This window comes from Sylvia atricapilla, chromosome 24 (assembly GCF_009819655.1).
Source record: "Sylvia atricapilla isolate bSylAtr1 chromosome 24, bSylAtr1.pri, whole genome shotgun sequence".
Taxonomy (NCBI): domain Eukaryota; kingdom Metazoa; phylum Chordata; class Aves; order Passeriformes; family Sylviidae; genus Sylvia; species Sylvia atricapilla.
Window position 1 is genome coordinate 5,781,521 of NC_089163.1, and position 10,980 is coordinate 5,792,500.

Consider the following 10,980-nt stretch of genomic DNA (forward strand, 5'->3'; position numbering starts at 1 on the left):
GGGCTGAAAAGGAGGGGACTGGCATCAGGGGAACCCTGCAGGGCTCCCTGGGGATGGGATGATGGCATGGCACCCCAAAAACCCAGGGGAGGCAACAGGGGCTGCCCTGCATCCCTGGAAAAGCTGATGGATGGGGTGCTGCCGTGGTCCCATCCCTGGGATGGCAGGAGGCACCGTCACAAACAGCTGCTTCCCTGCTGCACCACTCTGGTGAGCACTGTGACACCCACCCTGTCACCTGGGCGTCACCTGGATGATGACCTGTCACTGTAGGACACGAAAGAAAGACTCCAAATATTTCAGAAGGCAAAGAGCATAGAAAAAGAAGGTGCTTTTTTTCTAAATTTTTGCTACCTTTTCTAAGGTGTTCCCACACAGACTGACCATGGCTGGGGAATGGGAATGACACCTCTCTGATCCCATGGGTTAAACCAGAGAAACAGCAAAACTCCACCTGGAGAAATGTTGTTTTGAGAGAGTTGTTTGCCAAGATGGTTTTGAGGAGAAACTTTCTTGAGAAACTTTTCCTTGGGAAAAAGTTCACAGCTGCCAGCAGGCTGAAACCTCTCAGACCCACAACACCCATCCTGTCACCTGGGCATCACCTGGGTGACCAGAGATCCACACCACCAGCAGGGGAGGATGCCCCAAACCCGGGGCTGCAGGCTGAGGGTCAGGGAGATGCCCTGCTCTGATCACGGAGCATCCTTGGCTTGGGAAAACCCATTTTCTGTCCAACCCTCCCTCAAAGAGCCTCAGATCCACCACCTGTGCCTCCTCCTCCTCCTGCAGGACCGAGACTTCATCATGACCTTCAATACCTCACTGCACCGCTCGTGGTGGATGGAGAACGGCCCGGGCTGCCTGGTGACACCAGTGCTCAACTCCAACCTGGCGCCCGAGGACCACCACGTCATCACGGTCAGCGGCTGCCTGCTCGACTACCAGTACATCGAGGTGGTGAGCAGCGCCACGCAGATCTTCCTGGCGGTAAGGGTCTCTGCCCACCCCTCTGTCCAAACCGGGCACGGGGAGGCGGGGAACGGGACCGAGCACAGGCACAGGCACCACGGTGCCGCTGGAGGTGTCCCCATCACACATTTCTGTCACCTCAAAATTAGTCAGGCTGAGGGCTGGACGCTGCAGGGATGAAAGAATCACTCACTGGGAATGTGCTGCCTGCTGGGAGGGAGTGTCACCGCCTTGGGGAGGTGGGAATGGGACACAACTGGAGGCAGAGCTCCCTAAAATAGAGCTTGAAGGGGGATTGGAGTCCCCAGAGGGGCTCCCAGCACTGTGTGGGGCTCAGCACCCTCTGTGAGGTGCCAGCCCTGGCCTCCTTAGGGCCCCCTCCTTGTGCAGCTGAATCCACCCAACCCAACCCTGCTGCACCCCAAACTGCACCAGGTGGGCTCTGGGTGCTCCCAGTGCCCCCAGTTCACTCCCCAGTGCCCCAAGTTCAGCCCCCAGTGCCCCCAGTTCACCCACAATGCCCCCGGCTCACTCCCAGTCCACAGTTCATCCCCAGTTCACCCCCAGTGCCCCCCACCTCACCCCCAGTTCACCTCCAGTTCACCCCCAGTGCCCCCAGTTCAGCCCCAGCCCCCTGGCCGTGCCCCCATGCTGGTTGTGCTGCCCATCACCCCATAACCAACCTCTCCCTGCTTTTTCCCAGCTCTTCGGCTTCGTCTACGCCTGCTACGTCAGCAAAGTGTTCCTGGAGGAGGAGGACAGCTGTAAGTGCCTTGCCTGGGGTGACAGGGCCACAGTGTCCTCAGCTGATGCCACCCTGAGCGGGGTGGGGTCTGGGGAAGCAATGCCCGGGTCTCAGGCAGCTGAAGAAATCCCTTCATTTGGGTTTTTGCCCCGTTTTCCTGTCCCTGGTGAGGCAGAGGAACTGGGCTGTGATGGGGCAGCTGTCACCTCCCCCCTTGACAGCCACAGCGGCCTGGGGACACTGTGTCCCCCGGGCTGTGTCCCCCACAGCCTCCCCACTGCCAGATTTTCACCCCAAAATGGGAAAACCCAGCATTTTTGGCAAAGTGAAGTCTAACTGTGATCCAGCATAAACTGCTCTTTATGCTCCAACCCGGATCCCTCCAAACACCCCTCGGGAAGAGCCCCGGCCCCAATTCCCCAGGTGGCCCAGGCTCTGGCTGTCCAAGTGCATTAAAAGCTCATCTGCCATTAATTCATTCCCACCAGCCGGCAGATCCCGGCAGGGCTGTGCCACAAGCACCCGGTGTGGTCCAGCTTTGGGATCAGTATTGGGATCAGCATTGGGATCAGCATTGGGATCAGCGTTGGGATCAGCGTTGGGATCAGCATTGGGATCAGTGTTGGGATCAGTGCTGGAATCAGCATTGGGATCAGTGTTGGGATCAGCGTTGGGATCAGCGTTGGGATCAGCGTTGGGATCAGCGTTGGGATCAGCGTTGGGATCAGCACTGGGATCAGCACTGGGATCAGCACTGGGATCAGCGTTGGGATCAGCATTGGGATCAGCATTGGGATCAGCATTGGGATCAGCGTTGGGATCAGCATTGGGATCAGCATTGGGATCAGCGTTGGGATCAGCGTTGGGATCAGCGTTGGGATCAGCATTGGGATCAGCGTTGGGATCAGCTTTGGGATCAGCATTGGGATCAGCATTGGGATCAGCATTGGGATCAGCATCCCACCCGTGCCACGGACCCACAGGTGGTCTCAGCTGAGCCTGGGGGTGCAGCATCCCCCTGTTTTCCCTCCTTTCCCATGGAAAGAAAACATCTCCCTGTGGAATTGGCGGCTGCCTGTGGGAAGAGCTCCTTTTTAAAAGCACCCGTGGCTCCGGGGAGTGTTTGCAATCCCACAAACTCCAGCATCCAACACACTTTTAATATTAATGCTGCCTCAGCCCGGGATGCAAATGCATCTTTTTAATGGAATATCTTATTCGATTTGGCAATGGATGGATGGAGTCAAAATCGAGAGCTGGCAGAATATTAAGTCAGGAAGGGAAATATTCCAGGAGAGGGGGGCTCTCCCCTGGAACTCTCAGCTCTGGGACTCCCGTGGATGCAGGATTCGGTTGGGTTTGGGAAGTGGCGTGGTGCTGGGGATCCTGGGAAGGTTGGATTTCCCAGCCGGCTGCACCCGGAGCCCATCCCTGTGCTGGCTGTGCCGGGCAGAGGGCTCAGATGTGGGGAAACACGGGGTGATCTGGGAGGAGTTGGGTACCCGCAGCCACCCCACGGCATCTCCACCTGCCCAGGGCACCCCAGAACCCCCCAGGGCACCCCCAGGGCACCTCCAGGGCATCCCCAGCCACCCAGAGCTACCTGTGACACCAGGATCCCCCTGGGAACCGGTTCGGAGCGGGATGAGCCTCCAGGCTGGAAATCTAAGCAGTAAAAGCTGATCTCACGTGCGTTCAATGCCCCGAGGTGACAGCCTCAAACGAGCGATAATTCCCCCGTAATTCTCCTTAAATGCCCGCTCCGTGGACAGCGGGAGGGAATTCTGCTGCGTCCAGCGGCAGCGCCGGGGCTGAGCTGGGGAGGGGAAGGAGAAGGAGAAGGAGAAGAAGGAAAAGGGAACCTTGGGCACTGCCAGGGATCCAGGGGCAGCCACAGCTGCTCTGGCAATTCCAGCCCAGCCCCTGCCCACCCTGCCAGGGAACAATTCCCAGTTCCCAATCTCCCATCCAGCCCTGCCCTCTGGCAGTGGGAAGCCATTCCCTGGCTCCTGTCCCTGCAGCCCTTGTCCCCAGTCCCTCTGCAGCTCTCCTGGAGCCCCTTTAGGCCCTGCCAGGGGCTCAGAGGATTTCCCAATTACACATTGACAGTAGCATTTCCCTGGGCTGCTGCATTTCGCTGGGATGCAGCTGCAGCCCGGGATGTTCCCATGGCACGGGTGCCCCGGGAATCTCCCGCTGCCCTTCCCAGCTCACCCGCTGCTCTCCCGCCTCTCCCCAGTTGATTTCATCGGCGGCTTTGACTCCTACGGGTACCAGGCACCACAGAAGACATCGCACCTGCAGCTACAGCCGCTCTACACGTGAGTGCCCGGGGGCTGCGGGCTGCAGGACCCTCCGTGGTGCCGCCACAGCTCGGATCTGGGGCTGTGCAGCCTCCCCGCAAATCCCGAGGCTCCCTCCGGGCAGGGCTGGGCGGTGTGCGGAGGATCCCGCTGGTGGATTGTGTTTTGCTGGGTTGTGTTTGCTGAGCTGGTGCCCGGGGGAGCGGCAGCTCTCCAGCTGACTTGTCCTCCCTCTCCCTTCCCCGTTAAGGAGAACTCGATAAACACTCCAGCGAGATAAGGCTCGCAAATCTAACGGGATTAACCTCGCGCGGGCTCTGCCCGCTGCCAACAATTAATTATATTTTAAGCCTCGTATGCAAATTCAAGGGCAGGCGATGCCATTAGGGAGGCAAAGAGGGGCCGGGGGGGACACGTCCATCTGTGACAGTGCCGGGCCCGCCCTGGGGACACCGACAGATCCTGTGGGTGGAGGGGAGCACCCATGGGTGCTGTGCCCCCCTGCACGGAGCTGGTCCTTCCCTGGAAGCCCCTGGTCCCCTGGGCGTGGGTGGGACACGGATGGGGACATGGATAGTGGCATTGGCACTTCCCGGTGCCAGCGCCCACATCTGGGGGTTACTGAGGTGTCCTCCCCGCTGGCGGGGACCCGGGAGTGTCCCATGGGTGAGACTCGTCACTGTGTCCCTTCAGCCCTGCCTGGCTGGGACCGGGCAAAGCCACCGTGGGCAGAGGGACAGGGACCCCATCGTGACCCCCCTGATCCCATCGTGACCCCCCTGACCCCATCGTGACCCCCCTGATCCCATCGTCACCCCCACGTCACCCCCCGGGGCACGGAGGGTGCCAGGGGGGCTGCGGGATCCGTGCTGAAAGCTGCGGGATTTGGGGAAATCAGCGGGGAAATCGGTGTGACGTGGTGGGAACACAGGGGACACACACAGGGGACACAGAGGCTGATGGCAGAGAGGCTGGGCTGTGTCACCAGCCTGGGGACACCTCGGGTCCTGGGTGTGTCCCTGTCCCTAACTGTACCCTCCCTGTGCCCCCTGCCAGCGCCAGTGCCCCCCTGGCACCGCCCCAGGGCCAGGGACCGGGCTGGGGCACTGGGTGACACCAGGACACTGTCCCTGCTCTGCCACCTCCCCCCTGCCCCCAGCAGCTCATTAATGACCCACTGTTTAATTAATGCACTTGTCATTTCTCTCGAGGCCCCTCCATCCCGCTGGCAGCAGGGACAGCTCAGGGACTCGGGGATGTCCCTGTCCCCAAGGTGGGGGACACGCGGTGGCTCAGGGCAGGGACAGCGGCAGCTTGGGGAGGGGACACCGGGTCCCGCTGCTCCTCCCACCCGCGGGAGGACAAACAAGGGCTGGCTCTGGGGACAGGTCACTCGTGTCCCCCAGGGTCACTGGTGTCCCCAGGGCCAGCCGTGTCCCCAGGGGCAGCCGGGCTGCAGCCACAGCAATTACAGCTCATTCTGCAGCTTCTAATTAGCTGTGATTGAATTAACGGCTGCGTGGGGAGTTATTACAATAACAGAAGTGGTGATAACATTGTTGTTATTGTTGTTATTATTACGATTTATTAACAACGACAATAATCATAAGGAAAACCTGTGATGTAACAATGGTTTAATAATTGAAATTAAGCAAAATATAATAACAAGAATAATAGTAATAGTAGTAGTAACACTGGTAATAGTTGTAATAGCAACTGTATTATTATTAATAATAATATTAATAATAACAATAACAACAATAATAGGAAGAACTTGTGGGGTAACAACAGTTTAATAATTGGAATTAAGTAAAAGACAATAACAAGAAAAATAGTAATAATAGTAATAATAGTAATAATAGTAATAATAGTAATAATAGTAATAGTAGGAGGAGCTGCATAATTATTATTAAGAATAATAACAATAATAGGGAAAACCTGTGGGGTGACAACAGTTTAATAATTGAAATTTAAAAATATATAATAACAGGAATAATAGTAATAATAGTAGTAATAGTTGTAGGAGGAGCTGTGTTATTATTACTAAAAAGATAAATAGTAACAACAATAACAGGGAGTACCTGTGGGGTATCAACAGCTTAATAATTGAAATTAAGATAACAAGAAGACTGATATTACTAATAATAATATTAGCAATAGTAGCAGTAGCAACTGTATTATTATTAATAATAACAACAATGAAATTATTAATAACAACAATATTAAAATTATTAATAACAATGGCAACAACGCTGTTATAACAACGATAAAACAAATAATAACAATAATAAAACCAATAATAACAATAATAAAAATAAAAGATAATGATACTAGACACAAGAAGCAGAGAGAGGAATGAATCCCAGGAACGGGGTCACCATGCGAAGGGACACCAGCCCCGGTCCGCAGCGGCTCAGTGACATTTGGGGGGCGGAGGGAGAGCAGTGACCCCAGAGAGGTCGCTGTCCCCACGCGGGGACACGCGCTGCGGTCTCTCCAGCTCCTCCTCTCGCTCTTTTCCAGCTCGGGATAACCGGGAGCCAGCGGCGCCAGGAGCCCCGGAGCCACCACCCCCCGATGTCACCTCCCTGCTGCGGGGGCCACCACGGCCAGCCGCTGTCCCTCCTGCCTGCCGCCGCCCGGAACGCCCCGAACTCATCCATCCCCGGAGCCCGGGGACACGGGGGCTGCGCCGGCCCCTCCCGGCCGTGGGGACACGGGGACACGCGGGGACGTGGCAGCGCTCACAGGACACCGTTGGCTTCTGTCCCTGCCACTGAGCTGGGGACAGGGGCCAGCCGGGCACCGGGAGCAGCGCTGTCCCGGGGCTGGGACAAGTTCCTGACTCTGGATGTGCGGGTCGGGCTGGCTCCGGACACGGGGCTGTGGCTCCCAGCGGGAATCCCCCAGCGGGAATCCCCCAGCGGGAATCCCCCAGCCCCACCAGCCCGGTGAAGCAGCACGGAAGGGGCTCGGCCTGGGACGCTCCAGGAGCCGGATCCGTCCATCAGCATCGCCTCACCCCCAACTGTGGGGACACGGGGGGACACCCAGGACACTCATCCCCTCTCTCTCCCACATTTCGGGGACCTTGCTCCAACCTGGGAACAGCGGCGCTGCTGCGGCACAGCCCCTGCCCGGCTGCTGGAAGGGATCTGATGAATGTTGTGGGTTGCTTTGGGATTTGGGGGTTTTTTTGTTTGGTTTTTTTTCCAATCATTTCTTTGGGTTTTTATTTAATTTAAAGTGCCTGAGTAGACTCTGGCTGAGCCAGGCTCCCCTCCCAAGGCTGACATCATGCCTTCAGCATCGCTGGGATCCCCCCAGGGCCCCCCAAAAGCTCGCCCAGGGTTGGGGGTTCCTCCCCTGGTCCCTTCATCCGTGGGGGGCTCAGTGCCAAATCCATCTGTCAGCTCCAGCGGCGCAAGGACCTCGGCGTGAGGGAAAGGAATTTTGGGGGTGAGAGGTGAGTGGGGCAGGGATTGCTTTCAGAAGGAAGATCGGCTGGGAAGGAAAAGCCTTGGAAGAAACTGGAAGGAAAAAAAAAAAAAAAAAGGAATTTCCTGAAGTGTCCCAGCTCCCTGCAACCTCCTCGGTCTCCTTTGTGTGGGATGTGGCTCCTCCAGGATCCCTGGATCGGGCCTGAAGCCCGCCCTGCACCGCGGGGAGCCGGGGGTTCGGATGGATTTCACCTCCCAGGGGTTTCTCCTCCAGTGCCAGGGGAATTCCTCACACCCTGGAATGGTTTTTCGGCCCTTCCCTAGAGGGAGTCGTGGAAGCGCCACCGCCCGGAGCTGGGATGGGCTGAGCCCCCCACAGCCCCCCACCACCTCCAGCCAAGCTGCGAACTCTACAGGCAATAATTGTTCCACCCTTTCCCCTTCTTTTGTCCAAGGAAAATTGTGGGTTTTTTCAGGCAGTGATTCCCCTCATCCCCCAGAACATATCCCCAAACCCCGGGGCCAGCAGCATCTTTGGGGTGTATTTTCCTCTCCAGGCCCAAGGATGCTCTGCTGACCTGGGATGGGATGGCAGACATTCCCCTGCTCCCAGCCCTTCCCAAAGCCAGCAGGAAGCAGCAGGAGGAGCTCGCTGGCGTTGGAGCTCTTGGGAAGAGCCTCTGTCCCCTGGGCTCCTCAGGAGCCGGGCGCGGCGCTCGGGGACCTTGGGTGTTTCTGTTCCGTCGGCTTGGTTTTCTATGAGCCCGTCTTTGTAACGTGAACCGAGGATTTCTTTTCTATTCTGTAATTATAAAAGTCAAAGGAGAGTTTCAGTTGGTGCTGTTCTGCTTCGGGGCATTCCCCTTCCCTGGGCAGTTCAGGTGATTAAAGGTGGGGGTGGTTTTTTAATTTTTTTTTTAATTTTTTGCTCTTTTTCCCATCCTCAACACAGCCACCTGCCTCCTCAGGGCTCTGAATCCCCCAGATTTCCGCATTTTATATCAGGGAATGGTTTGGATTGGGATGAGACCTTAAATCCCCCCAGTGCCACCCCAGTGCCACGGCAGGGACACCTCCCAGTGTCCCAGTGTCCAGCCTGGCCTTGGGCACTGCCAGGGATCCAGGGGCAGACACAGCTGCTCTGGCAATTCCAGCCCAGCCCCTGCCCACCCTGCCAGGGAACAATTCCCAGTTCCCAATCTCCCATCCAGCCCTGCCCTCTGGCAGTGGGAAGCCATTCCCTGGCTCCTGTCCCTGCAGCCCTTGTCCCCAGTCCCTCTGCAGCTCTCCTGGAGCCCCTTTAGGCCCTGCCAGGGGCTCGGAGCTCTCACTGGAGCTTCTCCTCTCCATGGAGCACCCCCAGCTCTCCCAGCCTGGCTCCAGAGGGGCTCCAGCCCTGGAGCAGCTCCGGGGGCTCCTCTGGGCTCTCCAGCAGCTCCAGGTCCTCGATTTGGATGCTCCAGGGCTGGGGCAGCTCTGCAGGTGGGTTCATTTCAGGTCACAGCGCTCCCACGGACACCCAGAGGAGCTCCCATCGCAGCCCTCTCCAGCCGGCGGGAGCAGCGATCCCCTTCCCCTGCTCTGAGCACGGATTTGCCTTCTCCCGACCCACCTCCTCGGCCCAGCCCAGCCCGTCCCGGCTCCGCAGCCTGTCCGGAATGCTCCAGCGCTGCCGGAGGTGCCCCTCGGGCTGGCCGTGCCCGAGCTCCGCCGGCTGTGTCCCGGGGAGGGCGGGAGAGCATCGAACCGGAGGCTGGAATTGGCTCCTTCTCCATTAAAACTTTTAATTTGGGGAGACAACTTCGAGTTTATAACGACAGGTTTGGTTCAGAATCGTCTTCTGAGAGCGGCAGGGGGAATTCTTCGAAATAAACACGGGGCAAAAGCTGTCCCAAATGTCACCTGTGCCGTGTGATGTCCCCACCGCGCTCCCACCCGAGCCTGAGCCGGGACACGGGTGCAGCACCCCAAAATACATCGGGGCACCCCAAATTTAAAATCCAGTGAGTGTGGGCATTGTGTTAATACTCACAGACACGGGGCAGTCTGGGGGGGGCTCGCTCTGAACCCCTCCAGCCTGGCCCCGGCCGGTCCCTGCGACAACCTCGGTCCCCTCCTCACAGCCCCTGTCCCCTCCTCACAGCCCCTGTCCCCTCCTCACAGCCCCTGTCCCCTCCTGCACAGCCCCGGTCCCTTCCTTACAGCCCCTGTCCCCTCCCCAAACCCCTGTCCCCTCCCCAAACCCCTGTCCCCTCCCTACAGCCCCTGTCCCCCCCTCACAGCCCCTGTCCTCTCCTCACAGCCCCTGTCCCCTCCCTACAGCCCCTGTCCCCTCCCTACAGCCCCTGTCCCCTCCCTAAAGCCCCTGTCCCCTCCTCACAGCCCCTGTCCCCTCCCTAAAGCCCCTGTCCCCCCCTCACAGCCCCTGTCCTCTCCTCACAGCCCCTGTCCCCTGGCGGAGAGCCCCCGGGGTGGCCGTAAACAGGAAAGGCAGGAAGAGAAACGAGCCGATTTTCTTCCATCCCAAGAAACGGCGGAGGAGCAACAAAGGATTGATTTTCCCTCCCGCAGCCGCCGGAGCCCGGCGAGTCACAGATGTTAAGGAGTAAAAAAAGCCGCTTTCACATCCTCCAACAAAGGCACAGAGCGGCTTTTCAGGGTCTCGGGGATCGCGCACCCAGCTGGGGAGACCCAAGGTGTGCCGGGGGAACCAACAGCGGGGTGCGCCTCCGCCTCGGGGGCTCAACCCACCGGGGACACACTCGGGGGCTGGCTGTCCCCGCTTTGGCTCCCGAGCACGAGGGATGGTTCCCCAGGGGCCCTGGAGTGTGACAACCCCAAGGACACCCTCCTAAAACCACACCACCCATGACATGACGTGGGTGGGGCACCCCAAAATCCCCAGTGCTTCACCCCTGGAGAAGTGCTCCTTGCAGTGTCCCATCATCTCTGCTCCCCGCTGGCAGGTGACGGGTGTTCACCCGGGTGGGCACTGGGTGGATGTGACACCTGCCTTGGTGACAGCTCTGGGGCCGTCTCTGCTGGCCATGACCCAGCCACAGGCACAAGTTTTCACTCCAGACATCTCTATATCTCTATTTTATATATTTGATATATTTTAATTATATATATATTTGTTTATTTTTATTTATTTATATATATTTATATAAATATATATATACTTTATATATATATATAAGTGGTCCCCATCTCTCCCCAGGATGAGATCCGGATGTCCCTGTGGGAGCACAGCACTGTCCTGCTCTGGTCCTGCCATAGATCCAGCTCCAAATCAGCCGGGTTTAGCCCCAGAGCCACAGGAAGTGGTGAGTTTTAAGGAGTTTTTTTAATTTAAAAAAATTAAAAATTTAAATTAAAAATTTAAAAAGCAGCCCTCCTCAAGAACGGGCTGAGGAAGGGATGGAGGCAGCCTGGGATCGTGCTGGAGCTGGAGCATGGTGAGGGCAGTGAGGGTGGAGTTTGGCAGGGATTTGGTGCCCAGAGCATCATGGTCCCAGGG

General features: G+C 57.6%; 1 protein-coding gene across 1 annotated transcript; it reads left to right on the top strand.

The window, feature by feature from the left end:
* Positions 1 to 676: 676 nt before the first annotated feature.
* On the top strand, positions 677 to 6,627 carry NKAIN1 (sodium/potassium transporting ATPase interacting 1). Its single transcript, XM_066335028.1, has 4 exons — positions 677 to 990; positions 1,676 to 1,736; positions 3,957 to 4,038; positions 6,544 to 6,627. The coding sequence occupies exons 1-4, from the start codon at positions 682 to 684 to the stop codon at positions 6,551 to 6,553; spliced, it is 462 nt and encodes a 153-aa protein (XP_066191125.1). The 5' UTR covers positions 677 to 681; the 3' UTR covers positions 6,554 to 6,627.
* The last annotated feature ends 4,353 nt before the right edge of the window (positions 6,628 to 10,980 follow it).

Bases quoted from the DNA above. Each gene is read 5' to 3' on its own strand.
- NKAIN1 (XM_066335028.1), top strand. From the start codon at position 682: ATGCCCTGCTCTGATCACGGAGCATCCTTGGCTTGGGAAAACCCATTT. The intron at 991-1,675 runs GTAAGGGTCTCT...GCTTTTTCCCAG, and splicing joins CCACGCAGATCTTCCTGGCG to CTCTTCGGCTTCGTCTACGC. The intron at 1,737-3,956 runs GTAAGTGCCTTG...GCCTCTCCCCAG, and splicing joins CCTGGAGGAGGAGGACAGCT to TTGATTTCATCGGCGGCTTT.